The sequence below is a fragment of the Chaetodon auriga genome, chromosome 2 (assembly GCF_051107435.1).
Source record: "Chaetodon auriga isolate fChaAug3 chromosome 2, fChaAug3.hap1, whole genome shotgun sequence".
In the NCBI taxonomy this organism is placed as follows: Eukaryota; Metazoa; Chordata; class Actinopteri; order Chaetodontiformes; family Chaetodontidae; genus Chaetodon; species Chaetodon auriga.
This window is the reverse complement of record NC_135075.1, coordinates 29,412,635-29,427,272: the sequence shown is the minus strand read 5'-3', so window position 1 is coordinate 29,427,272 and position 14,638 is coordinate 29,412,635. Positions and strand designations below refer to the sequence as shown.

Sequence of the window (14,638 nt, the reverse complement as noted above, 5' to 3'; positions counted from 1 at the left end):
GGTTATAGTTCATTTTAGGTTCATCCTGAAATTTCACCCGAAAGCCGAATATCCCTAACTTTTTGTGAGTAGTGTATGTTAAAAATCCAACATTGGCTCTGTTACACTGTAACAGGTCACATCCAAACAAAATCTGATTTGATTTAACAGCTGAAATTGTGTCATTTACTACTCAGGTTCTCAACCTACTAATATCGAGAAGGTGATCCCTCTGGACTTGACTCTGTTCAGATATTTTGTCATGACATCACTCAGTGCTTTGATTCCTCCAACTTTTTCTGTTGAGAAGAAAAACTTCTGTTTAGCAGCTTAACCCCAAACTTCCTACAAGACTGAGGAAACGTGCTGTAAGCAGGACTTTGTTGCACTTTCCACAGGAAGGACTTTTGGGACCTCCTGACATTTTCAGAAATCCTCGGTGTATTCAGGAAGGGAGTCATGCTGCAGGACACACAACGAGCAACCATCTCCTCAACCCTCATTAGGCTCCATCAGTAAAGGTCACACACACTGGGGTGTCTTGTTATGTAGCATCCAGCATGCAGTGCACACATACAGTATCAAAGGGATTTATTAGAGATGTCTTCTGAGAGTTTCTCATCATTGTCATCCAAGGAATCTGCAATTAGGAGTTCATTAGCTGTGATAGTTAAGATAATTCACTTCAAATAGCCTTTTTAGTCAATGACAAACAAGTTGCAGCATATTCTGTGGAGACGTTCGCTGACATTAACAAGTGTTAAAAAAAATGTCCTCTGTGAAGGTATCAGCTGGGAATCCTCAAAGAGAAGAACTTTGACTTGTTTGCTCTTTTATGAACTTTACTATGAAAACTGTTTAGAAGGCTTCAGAGTTTGTTTGTGATGATCTCAACTTTGCCATGACGTTGTTGCATCAGTTCATATTATTAAAGCCACGGGGAAAAATGTGTGTCTCTGAAACATTTATAGCAACTTCAGGTCTCTGTGTTCAGCTTAGAAAAAAATCCCAATACCTCAACTCAGGCTGTTTCCAACATGTAAGCCAAACAATAGACATCAAGTTGGCAGTGGAGGGGATCTCTCAGCTCCATGAGGGGTCTTAAGGAGGCTTAGCCCCCTCAGTTGTATTAGCTCTGTTAACACCACATGAGCTAGCATTAGCAGTCTCACCTGCTGGGAGGTCGTCATGTGACTCGGCCTCCTCTTCTTGCCTTTGCTCTCCTGGAATCAGCCAGTTGCTCCTCTGGCCAGACTCTTTCCTCCTCTGCTCTTTCTGTCTTGATTTCATTTGATTATTTTCTGTTTGACCTCTGACATTACATGGATGGATGGATGGATCCATTTCAAGGAGTGGGGGTGTCACTGGGATGTCATAGTTCAGGTCCTAATGCTGAACCAGTGGTTATTCTAACTACACAGTGCCTTGCAAAAGCATTCATACCCCTTGAACTTTTCCACATTTTGTCACATTACAGCCACAAACATAAATATATTTTATTGGAATTTTATGTGAAAGACCAACACAAAGTGGCACACAATTGTGAAGTACAAAGGAAATTATACATGATTTACATTTTTTTTTTTTTTTTTTTTTTACAAATGTAAAGTGTTGTGTGCAAAAGTATTCAGCCCCCTTTTCTCTGAGTGCAACCAGTTGCCTTCAGAGGTTGCCTGATGGTTGCTGAATGATTGAATCCACCTGTGTGTAATCTGATTTCAGTACAAATACAGCTGTTCTGTGACGGCCTCAGATGTTTATTAAGAGAATACTGGGGAGCAAACAGCATCATGAAGTCCAAGGAACACACCAGACAGGTCAGGGATAAAGTTGTGGAGATGTTTAAAGCAGTGTTAGACTATAAAAAGATTTCCCAAGATTTGAACATCTCACTGAGCACTGTTCAATCCATCATCCAGAAGTGGAAAGAGTATGGGACAACTGCAAACCTACCAACACACAGCCGCCCGCCTAAACTTACAGGCTGATCAAGGAGAGCACTGATCAGAGATGCAGCCAAGAGGCCCGCGGTGACTCTGGACGAACTGCAGAGATCAACAGCTGCACAAATTTGGCCTTTATGGAAGAGTGGCAAGAAGAAAGCCATTGTTAAAACCACAAGAAGTCCCGTTTGCAGTTTGCCAGAAGCCATGTGGGGGGGACAGCAAACGTGGAAGAAGTGCTCTGGTCGGATGCGACCAACATTGAACTTTTTGGCCTAAATGCAAAACGCTATGTGTGGTGGAAAACTAACACTGCACATCAGTCTGAACACGCCATCCCTGTCAAACATGGTGGTGGCAGCATCATACTCTGGGGGAGCTTCTCTTCAGCATGGACAGGGAAGATGGTCAGAGTTGATGGGAAGATGGATGGAGCCAAATACAGGACAATCTTGGAAGAAAACCTGTTGGAGTTTGCAAAAGACTTGAGACTGGGACGGAGGTTCACCTTCCAGCAGGACAACGACCCTGAACTTAAAGCCAGGGCTACAATGGAAGGTACAAAACATATTCATGTGTTAGACAGGCCCAGTCAAAGTCCAGACCAAAATCCAATCGAGAATCTGTGGCAAGATCTGAAAACTGCTGTTCACAAACGCTCTCCACCTAATCTGACTGAGCTTGGGCTGCTTTGCAAAGAAGAATGGACAAAAATTTCAGTCTCTAGATGTGCAAAGCTGGTAGAGACACACCCCAAAAGACTTGCAGCAAAAGGTGGTTCCACAACGTATTGACTCAGGGGGGCTGAATACTTTCACACACAACACTTTTCAGTTTTTATTTGTAAAAAAAAAAAAAAGTAAATCATGTATAATTTCCTTTGTACTTCACGGTTGTGTGCCACTTTGTGTTGGTCTTTCACGTAAAATTCCAATAAAATCTATTTATGTTTGTGGTCGTAACGTGACAAAATGTGGAAAAGTTCAAAGGGTATGAAAACCTTTGCAAGCCACTGTAACTGTTCACCAACCACTTATGTTCTGAGGCCGCATGTGTAGAACAAAGTGGGTTTCTGGTGCCGATAGAGCAGCTGCAGGGGGAGGTGAACACAGCACCTCCCTCACAGTGTGGGCAGCGTATGATCATTTTAATCCCTAATCAGATGGACTGTTCCAACATCAAGTGGGCAGCAGCCGGCAGGTCAGTTTTATTGCCCAGTCAGTGGACGTGCCATGTGGAATTTGCCAGAGTTGCCAGGTTGACAGTCCCAGCCTGTCGTCAATAACAGAGTACTGATCCAGTACTGTAGCAGTACTCTTTTCCCCAAGTTTTAAGTATGTATTCTTCACTGTGTGGGACTCATTGCAGTCATTCTTATGTGAGATAACAAAGTCAGAGGTTTCTGTGGGCTGCTCAATGGATCTAACTGAATGCTGAATTTTTACAGTGACATCGATAAAGAAACTGCATTTGGTGTGGAACACCAAAAATCCTTTCACTTGCAGTGAAAATATTCTTATAAAGAAAGAATGAAAGAAACATCTGGAACAAACACAACTTGCGTCAGTCTACTGAGAAAATGCTCAGAAGGTCAATGTGAGTAATGACGTCTTTGTTGGGAAGCGGGAACTGATCCCCGTGGAGCTGCTCTTTAAACACAGCTGATGGCAGTCCAGCGGGAATTAGCTTTGTTCCGTTCAGGCTTCGCTCACCTGCACGTCTGCTTTCCCTTTCAACAACCACACGTACTGTTGACCCACAGAGAACATCAGGGTCATCAGGAGGCATCGCCAGCGTTCAGTGATGATCATCAGCCTGACAAAGTCAAAATGTTTTCAGTTCAACACGGTTCATCACACACTAACTTTTCTCCAAAAGCAGAGAAGCTTCAGCCCTTCTCTCATAGGCACACCGTGTTAGAGACACAAGCAGCCAACAGTGTGTTTCGTCCTCCTGTACTGTAGATTCTGTGGACTTCGTTCAGGAGTATTGATGGAATAAAAGATGAGATTTTCCTGGTAATACTTCACAGTCCAAATATCCCTCACATTTTATAGACAACCGCTGGTTTGAAGACCCTCAAGTGAGCAGTAAAAAGGCACCAAAGTGTTTATTTTAAGGTTTTTCTGAGCAAATAAAACACTGTGAACTCAGTGTTCTCTGACTGTGCTTTGTGGTCATGGATGGATTACTGAGCGGGCCTCCCAGTCACAGGCCCAGGGGCCCCGGGGCCCACGGGGTCAGGAGCTGGCTCCTCTTCTTCTTGTCCTCTTGATCAGACTGTTGTAATACTGAGTGTCTGCCAACCAAATCCAGTCCAGTGTTTTATATCTAACATTTGCTTTGATGGGTCAATAGTTTTCCCACATAAATCAAATTAAATCATTTCAGTGACATTTCTGCAAATGAACTCTGCAGTTTGGGACTGATGAAGGGAATTCAGAGAGTTTGATTGGCACATTTCTAATGAATTAATTCAAATTAGGTGCTGGAGTAACCTGGAGAGTCGTTTAAATGGTGCTCAACAGACGTGGACAAAAAAAACTCTCCATGCAAACACAGTTCAACATCTGTATAAAATGTTTCCAGTGGTGAATGAATATTAACTTGAGATTAAACGGAGCTTTTCACTCAAATACATTCTCTATTTAATTTGGATCAAGTTATATTGTTCTTTCCAGGAAACTTGAGAAAATTAACAATTTCAGACCCATAGAATAAAATAATTACCTTGTTTTTTTTTGTTTACTCCATGTTCAGCTGCACAGAGGCTGCTGTAACATTTCATTAAAGTACAGAAAACACTAAACAACATGTGAAAAGTTATTTAAATCAGTTTGACAGCTGAAGAAAACAAACCTCCACCTCAGGCTTTAGGAAAGGTTTCCTCTGATACTTCATGCTGTAGTGTGTAATATAACATGTAGGATAAAATAATAACCGCTGATAAATTTTACTGTAGTTGTTGAGTATTTTTGCAGTGTGTATTAGTACTTGTTGAACTGCTCCTTCAATAACATGTTTGGCGCCATCTGATGGTGAAATGATAAACTGTGTGACGTCATCTTGTTAACAGATGACATGTTGTTGTTGGTTCTTTTAAATGACAGAACTGCATGAATGACTGCAGTTATTCACACTGATACCAGCAGTGACGTCTTCAACACATTCAGGCTTCATGTTCATCTGCATGGAACTGAGCTGTTAATGTGCCCCCCAGTGGTCACTGTCAGTAACTACAACACTGACATTCATCCTGACACTCAAACATTATTTTAACAGTACTGCTCATCAGTCTGATAGTGACGCTATGTGTGAACAGAGTATTCATTTCACTGTCATAAAAACTGATTTCACAAGTGATTTTGTTCTTTGTGAACTAACTGATGTGGACTCTGGAATGATCAGAGCATGTACTGCCCTCCAGTGGTCACACTGAGTCACTACAACACTACATTGATCGCCATGTGCTGATCAGTCCTGATGATCTCATGACAGCTGTGGACAGTAAGACGAGGACTGGAGATAGAGTCAATATCAGTATGAGTGTCAGTATGTGTGTTAATATGAAGGAGTACAAATAAAAATAACATTATTACGTAGAAGTGATAAGTTAAGGCAACTGATGATGAAACACCTCCAGAGAGTCATTTCCTGTATGTCAGGTGGGTGTCGCTGCTGATGCTGCAGCGGTTCCTGATTCTGTTGATTTCAGTGGGAGAAGTGAACGTTGCAGTCAAAACGTCTTCAGTTTGACATAAAGACACTCAGAGAAGACGTGACACAGGCTTCATATTCAGTGACACACTTAATTATTTATTACTTCTCAAATATCGGTGTCTTTTTGAGTCCAGTGATTGGAGGATTCTTTCAGTTTCAGGCGATTTATTTGTATTTTTTTTGTCCTATTACTCATAAAATACACATGAAGTGACTTTAAGAACTTGTTTCTATTGAGTTGGTGCATTTTATTCAACTGAAATCTGTTTGTCTTCAAGCTTTCAGTCAGATTTGAAGTCTAGAAAAACAAGTGATGCATCAGGCCAATAATCATCTCCTTCAAAATAAAAGCATCCAGTCACACTGCTTTTCATGTTTTATTTCACAAATATATTATTCAGCATTTCAGTAAAAAAAAAAAAAAAAAAAAAGTAACACAAACCGTTGAACATATTTACATATTTTCAGATAGAACTGCTCGTTCTAAACATTATTATCTCTTATGTTTATTCTCATCCTTATTCCTCTTTAGTGTATATATTCTATGTTTATATGTATGTTTAACCTGCTGCTGCAACAAAAGAATTCCCCAAATTGGGATCAATAAAGTTAAGTCTTAGATAAAAGTTCAGCGAGGAATCTGTGAGTAATGACGTTCTTTAACGACTAAAGGCAGTGTGATTATCTTCGGCTTTTCTTTGGAGTCGACGTGACAAAGGACAGACGTCTTCTGTCTTCACTTGGGAATCTTAGCTGCCTGAATGTTTCTCATCGTCTGATCTGAAGAAGTATTTTCTTCCTTTATTGCTTCTGTTCACAGGTGTCCTTTGAGCTGCAGCATTTAGCTTTTTGGCGCTGTTTTAAGGCACAGTGTGGTTCAGCTTCAAGCTTTCTGATCTGCTGTAACTGCACTGTAGATGCTGATGGGAGGACCAGGTGTCTGCTGCTCTGACGGGGGACCTGATGATTCAGGACATCTGTCCTTTTTGGCTCCAGGAGCTTTTGGAGCTCAACATTCAGATTTGATACGATCAACATGATCATTGAAACAACTTCTTGTAAATGACTTCAGTGTTATCTGTTCACCGTGGACGTTCTGTTTTCTCATTATTTATCATACTGTTTACCGGTTTTGTTGCTTTGTCTATGAAGCTGCATCTCAATCGTTACGCTGTTATAAAATCCTGAACAACAACAACAACAACAACACAGTTCAGTTCTGAACCCTGAAGGTCGACAGAGTGAAAAATAGAAATGGCACATAATGAGACAATGAAACAGAATAATACAAGTTAAATTACAAAAACAATGACATTAAAAACTGTACACAGTTCATCCATTTAAAAACCTGTAAAATAATAATAATAAAAACCATCTTTGTGAAACTTAATGCTTGTTGACTGTCTCAGCTGTTTGTCGTTTAGGAGGAATTTTTCTGTAAGTTTAACTAACAATGGATCAAGTTTCACAGAGATGTCCTGGAAGGCTGGAAATGGACCATGATTGAACATGGCTTCTCTCATCGTACTGACCTCTGCTGCTTTACAGAAACAACCATCCACAGACACACCTGAAGGCACAGGAACACCTTGGTGTTCAGCCCCCAACAACACTTCAACACGTGGACTGGGGTGTGTGCTTGTACCTCCATCTTTGTGAGGACACTCAGACATAATGCAGTCCCTCCCCCTCACCCGAAATCTCATTCGAACCTAACTCTTAAAACCAAGTCTAGACCTTCAAACAGCCTCTGACATGACAATCAGCCAACGTGTCCTCACTATGCAGCAAGTACAAGTACATTCCAGCCGACTCCCCCGCAACACACACACACACACACACACACACTTCCATCACAGTATCTGTAACTTCACAGGATCCTTTGAAGAAGCAGAATCTTCTCTCTGCTGACCAGAACCTGCAGAAAACAAAGGAAAAGCATTTTTTAAATAAAGCAACTTTCAGGTGATGAAGAAACTTGTGATTTCTGTGGTGGTCCACTCACACACTGCAGAACCAGAAACTGGTTTAAAAGGCACAAATTTACATCGAGAAGAGCCTTTTTGTTTCTTTCAATGAAGTAAATCAGTGAGAAAATGAACCATGATCATCAGTTCTGATCACAGACGGATGACTGTGTTTACTTTTGATTTAATGGATCAGTTTTAGAAGCAGAAGCTTCATGTAAACACCAACAAAACACAAACAACTGTCACGTCTGGACATGAGATGGTGACGGTGGACGTTGATGTGTGTACTTTATGGAAGAGATGACAGAATCCATCGTACAAACTTACCTTTATTACGACGTATTGTGATGAACTTTGTGGCCACAAGAACAAACAGAACTACAACAAGAATTGCAGCTCCCAAAACGCCTCCAATCAACAACCATCCAACTATGTCCACTTTGTTGGACGGGTCCTCACACAGACTCCCTGAAAATAAGACAAAAAGCTGAATATAACAGTCAGAACGTCTCTGCGTGTCACAGACGACACTAAACAAAAGGATCAACAAGTGAACAAATCAGACGATTCACAGAATCTCACCACTGATGAACACGAAGGTCTCAGCTTCAGTCTGATGGAGAATTTCCTCCTGCGTGACGACGCAGCGGACACGGTCGGTCTTGGTGACGGTGGTGAGGACGGTGACGTAGTGATGGTCTCCTCTGGAGGAGACCTGCAGCTCCTCAGCAGGAAGGAGGTTTCCAGCGCTGTCCTTCCACTCGACGTTAGGTTTAGGAGACGCACCTGGAACTTCACACTGCAGCCGCGACCAGTCCTTTGTTTCATTCAGTATTGAGATGTACGGCTTCGGAGACGCACCTGTGAGCACGATGCAAACAAAAGATCGATGAGACTTCAGACAGAACGTTTGGCTGTTTCTTTCTTTCTATAGTGAAACGTCATTTGGTAATTAATGACCAGTGAAAACAGTCTGAACACAGAGAGTTTCTGAAAATATGTCTTTGATTTCAATCTAAACAAATTCTAAAATAATAAACAACTTCCTGTCCATCAACTATCCTCCTCCTCTTTTCTGTCACTTATCAATCAAAATTTCCAAAATGTTTCCAGTTTCTGGAACATTAATAATACTAATACTAATGATAATAATAATAATAATAATAATAATAATAATAATAATAATAATAATAATAATAATGTCTGTTCTTTTCTCACAAACTGAATTCAAATCTGAATCACAGAAAAGTTTCTGGAATCACATGAAAAGCATCTTTTGGTTGAAGGTCATTTTAAATGGCGGTCGTTGGCTGATGTGGTGTTTACGCTGTGACCCACAGAGTCGTACCTGAAGACCAATCAGGAGAGATCAGAGGCCAGTCTGACTGATGATGTCACTGATTTCTACATCTGCAGTGTGTGCTACAGCTCTGTCATCCCTTCTCACTTCAGACACAAAACCTGCATCTCAGAGAGGAAACATGGCGACACCTGAAGCTCTGACGCTGCGTCGGCGTCGAGCGATCGGTCAAATGATGCCACCGGTGGCGGTTTCGTAACGACAGCCTCCGTGAAACAGCAGAGGGGTCAGTGAAGAGAATCTGGAGCCATGTGTGGAACACAGATTGAAGCTGGGCCGGTGGACTCACAACAACATGAAGGAGATCAGAGTGAACTTTGCTAACGAACGCTGCAGATGTGGAGTTCAGAGATCGTCAGAATCAGGATTCAGCACCTGTTTCTCCTGATCGGTCTTTACATGGAGAGCGCTGCAGATCGACCGCATGTCTGCAAACACACATACTGAATCTAAAAGTCAGAGATCAGATGTCTTAATATTCACTGAGTTTAACTCCTGCTGTGATGATTCACACCCGACATTAACGCGCGTCTCAGGCGTTAACGAATCCTCGTCCGTTGTGTCGTTTCTGTTTGCTGATTGTGTTCTTGTGAATGTTTCTTGTCCTCTGGTCTCTCTTGGAAAACACATCTTAATCTCACTCAGACTGCCTGATTCAATACAAAATTAAATTAAATAGCGAACACCTCATGGCTCCTGAAAACCAACTCAAAGCTTGACTGAAGCGTTCAGACGGAGGTCAGTGATAAACTAACGTGTCGTTTGCTAAACTGACCTGTAGATGGCAGCTCTCTTCCCGTCACCCTCCTCCCTGCCTGCCTGAACACTGTGTGACCACAACACCTCAAACGGTAGAGTTACTGTGAAGGCCTGGCTTGTAGCACACGTTGCAGACGTAGACATCGAACACACCATCACTCACCTGAGATTTCTCCTGATCGGTCCTTTAAGGTACGATCTGAAAGACAAACAGGAACATTATTTTCTGCACAGCACACGAGAGACAACACGAACCTGTCGTACGTCGTTAGCCTGGTGCTGAACCACTGGCTTTGGCCCCAGTGAATTTGTATTCATCGAAAGCCAAAGTGGGATTTCCCTAAAGATAATGAAACCCAGGCCTGCATAGAGCTCACACTGCTGCTCCTGAATAAACAGTCGAACACTGTGAAAGTATGAAGGGCCAAGAGAGAAGTCTCCACACTCACAGCGACTCGTGTCCAACAAGAGAACAAAACCAATTCTGAGTCTCAGTATGAGTTTAACGTGAGTTCAGAGAGTCTCTGCGCTGTGATCTTCTCAGGTGTCTGTTACTTTGTCCACACCTGTCGGAGATACGTGTCAGGTACACACACAAAATACTGTGCAGCTCTACTGATGAAGCAGCTGTTCAAGTCTTTCATCAACACCTTGGATGAGTTCAGATACTGATTTTGTGATGTGTCATTGAAAGCCCTTCCCTAAAAGCAGGCCACTAAATGCACCTGACCCACAGTGACGGCTGGAGACCTTCACCCACATTAAGACTGACCGTTTGAAGAAGGCACTCACCAACAACAAGCTCGACGTGGAACTTTTGTGCAGACGGCTGAAGGTGTGGAAAAATACAGGTGTAGTTTCCGCTGTCGGTGATCTTTGCAGGTCTGATGATGATGGAGGCGTTGCCGTACTTCAGGTCTTCCTCAAAATGAAAGACGCGACCTCGGAAGTGCTCATCCTGACCTGGTCGGCCGTTGTTATAATGGACTCCTGCATCATACATGAAGACCTCCTTCTGAGCGTAGTCCTTCCAGTCAAAGAGCTCTGGTTGGATGTTCTGCTTGGTGCTGAGGGAACATGGCAGAACGGCATCACCTCCCTCTGCTGCGAACACTTTGACACGTGGCCCTGAAAGATGAAGAACACTTTAAATAAGAGAACAGTCAGGTTACGACAGAAAGTCAGATTACACCTCAGTTACTCTGAAACAGCAGAGCACAAGTGCACTGGTTCATAGGCAGATTATTCACAGACATTTTCACACCGCCATAATTTAAGTGTATTTCTGCTAAATTACCTGATGAGTCACATGACACAGCCCACTTTAGGAGAGCTGATTGGTTTTGCCGTTTGACAGATCTTTAGACTGAAGGTTCAGTGCAAGTGGCAGGAAACCGGCTTTTCATTTACAAACTTTTCTTTTAGTTTTTATTTATTTTATTTTTTGGGGGGTTGTTTCACACAACCAAAGCCAAGTTGTCTTTGTTTTGGTTGTGTGAAACAAACAGAAATCACTGAGCCTTCACTGAAGGCGTTTAAAGCTGTGAGCACTGCATCAGTGCAGGGCTGCACGCTAACTCTTTAAGCACACAGCGCTGGTGCTACAGAGGCTCAGCGTTTTGCAGCACAGGTCATAAACCCGCAGAGTGAGTATAAAACGTCTGTTACCATCTCTACAAATCACCACAAGCAGTGCAGTTCATCACTTCTGCAGGTGTGCGACTGTCTCGTCACTGATGCTGCATACAGGCCACCATCCAAACCTTCACACCAAACGTTTACACATTTTCTCTGTTTGTCCATAACGGTGAATTGTAGAATATTATTGAATATGTAGATATATTATAGAATATTATAAGATTTCTATTTTTTCTGTTTTGGTTGATATTTGTTTGTGCGTAGACACATAAGTTACGTAGCTACATTATGCATGTACATATTTATGTTCGTGGGTACATGTGCGTATGTACTTATATGTGTATGCAGGTACATGTGCATGTGTGTGTATGTATGTATGTATATGTATATGTATATGTATATGTATGTAGCATGTATATGCCATATGTGTATTTGTACTTATCTGATTTTGTTTGTCTGACTTAAGGAAACGAAAACAAAGGTTCGGCATCTATAAGCTCTGCTTCAGCCGAAACCCTTTTCAATCAGCCTATTAATTTTCTCTTGTAATGACTGTGACTGTGATGATTTCTGCTGATGATGATCAAAATAAAATGACTCATTCATTAAACAATTTACTATAAAGCGCTTCCAAAAAACATTGTGGGAGGATAGGACTTAAATTGAAGGGAAATGTAGGAACACAAGACCTAATTTAAAAAATGTCCTAGAGATTTGGGAAAATATGGCTGTGAGGTCGCAGGGCTGACCCCCTTCCTCCAACAACATTCACACGCAGCTGCTTAAAATGACGGACAGACACCCGCAAAACAAAACAAAATAAACAAAAAGCATTTCTTAATGACTCCAGAACTCTCCAGCAGGCATGAAAACAAATCTAAATGAACACCTGGGCGACCTTTTTAAACGTTACTGTACGGCAGTTCCCAAAATACGACGACAGACATCAACAGACGGATAACAGAGTTTATCAATAATCACCTGTGTCCTGAGGGATCAGGTGAAACCGTGCATCAGTACTCATTATTAGGTCCTGAAGGTTCTGTGCTGATATTTCTGAGGAGACTTAGCTACTACCAACAGTTTGACGAGTGCTAACAAGCTAGGCAGCTAACCCTGTTAGCTGTTAGCTAACGCCAGTAGCTCACTTACCGTGTTCTTGTCCGGTGACTCTTTCCGCCAGTAGAAAGACATACATTGAAAGAAGCACCAGAAGCGAAACTCTACGACTAAACATCGTGTGTGCAGCTAAGCTAACAGCTCGCTAATTCTAACTTAGCTAATGTTTGCAAACTTAGCGTCAGGTAGCTGAAAGCTAAAGCTAGCCTTTTCCGGTTAGCTTCCAGACGAAAAAGCTAGAACGGCTGCACTCTCGATATTCGTTTTCCTCTCGGGATGAAGTTAATTTTGGCTTCAGGACGAACAACCGTCACTGTTGAGACAACAACACAGGAACTTCACTTTGGCCTTGAGAAGCTACAGAACGTTTTACGGATAACTGCGACCTGAATTGTGTATTCAACCTTACTGTTAAACCCACAACTTTCTCCTTGTTACTTGTTCTCCTTTTCCCCAACCATACACCTGAGCTTCCTTACCGCCACCTACCGGAAGGCGGCAGCCTCAGTTATCAGAATCAGAAAAAGCTTTATTGCCAAGTATGATTGTACACATACGAAGAATTTGTTGTGGTGCAATTGGTGTATGACACATATATTAAAAATAAGAGCACAATATATAACACTACATTACATTACACTACAGGTGCCATAGAAAGAGATCCCACACGATATGTTTCATCCTTTAACACAGATCCAGCTCTTTGAGGTTTGTCCACAAGACAATTTAGCAGAACAAGAATCACAACACCACCACAGAATCACCTGACAGCGTCCAGCACCACCTGAATCCAGACTGTCTGTGTATTTCCTCTCTCTCTGTCCCTCTCCCCAACTTCACAGTGTGTAAACTGCCACACAAGGGACAATAAAACTCTGGACCCTCTGTATGCTAATGTCAGGGACGCATACACCTCCACCCCCTCCCCCCCCCTCTCGGTCGCTCTGATCACAACCTTGTCCATCTGCAGAAAGAATATGCATCGGCGCTGAAAAGACAGTATAACATCCACAGAAGAAGGCTGTGAAGACCTGGACTGAGGAGGCATGTGAGCAACTGAGGGACTGTTTTAACACCGCTGACTGGGACATACTGTGCAGCTCTCATGGGGAGGACATTGACAGTCTGACTCACTGCATCATGGACTATATCAACTTCTGTGTGGAAAACACTGTGCCATCCAAGAGAGTACGGCGTTTTCCCAACAACAAGTCCTGGGTGACCCCTGAACTGAAGGCTCTGCTAAATGAGAAGAAGAGGGCCTTCATCTCAGGGGACAAGGAGGAGCTGCTGAGAGTACAGCGGGAGCTGAAGTATAACATCAGGAGGTGTAAGAAAAACTACAGAGAAACTGGAGCAGCGCCTGGAGAAGAACAATGTCCAAGATGTGTGGAGAGGTCTTAAACACATCTCGGGCCATGGCAAAAGTGTGGATGGACAAGCCACCACTGGAGATCAGGCCTGGGCAAATGAGTTAAACTTGTTTTTTTAACAGATTTGACTCTGCCCCCACTCCAGCCCCCTCTCACTGGGGCCCCACTTCTTCACACCTCTCCAGGTCAGTCGTCTCCCCTCAGCTGCAGTCCTGAACACCTCAGCTCCCCTCAGACCACTCTGCTCCAACCCCCGTTGTCATCAAGGTCTCCCCACCACCACCACCTACAGCTCTGGACTACCTTTTCGCCCTCTACACCTCGGACTTCATGTACAACTCCACCCTCTGTCATCTGCAGAAATTGTTTGCTGTGTGTCGGAGGAGAATGAGCAGGAGTACGGGGGGGGTCATATTTTTTAACCAATGCAAAAGTGAAAAACACTGGACTTTAACCACGTGCAAGTCTCCATTCCCTGTACAATTACTTTACATTTTTTTCCATCAGCAATAATATTTTATATACTGCTTGTTGTGGCTAATTGTGTTACATGTTGTGCATGGTGTGTGTGTGTGTGTGTGTGTGTGTGTGTGTGGCAGTGGGATAGGTTGTGTGAATGTCGTCATCTCAACTGGTGATTGGCAGGTAAACAGTCACTTGACCTATATATGGGAGTCACAGGTGATCTACGGATGGAAATTGGGTCAGGGGAAGCCATACAGTTTTTCAACCGTGCGTGTTCGTCTGTATGTGCAATATAATTAATTTGTATGTTTA

General features: G+C 42.6%; 1 protein-coding gene across 4 annotated transcripts; it reads right to left on the bottom strand.

The window, feature by feature from the left end:
- Window positions 1-6,789: 6,789 nt before the first annotated feature.
- On the bottom strand, window positions 6,790-12,939 carry LOC143329767 (butyrophilin subfamily 1 member A1-like). 4 transcript variants are annotated; one of them, XM_076745822.1, is made up of 7 exons: window positions 12,522-12,920; window positions 10,524-10,859; window positions 9,895-9,930; window positions 8,195-8,473; window positions 7,940-8,080; window positions 7,456-7,560; window positions 6,790-7,354 (listed from the first exon to the last, which is right to left on the bottom strand). In XM_076745822.1, exons 1-6 carry the CDS (start codon window positions 12,604-12,606, stop codon window positions 7,496-7,498), a joined length of 942 nt encoding a protein of 313 aa, XP_076601937.1. In that variant the 5' UTR covers window positions 12,607-12,920; the 3' UTR covers window positions 6,790-7,354; window positions 7,456-7,495. The 4 variants fall into 4 exon arrangements, with proteins under 4 accessions (XP_076601937.1, XP_076601928.1, XP_076601954.1 ...); XM_076745813.1 differs by having other exon boundaries at window positions 6,790-7,560; window positions 12,522-12,939; XM_076745839.1 differs by lacking the exon at window positions 9,895-9,930.
- Between the last annotated feature and the right edge of the window lie 1,699 nt (window positions 12,940-14,638).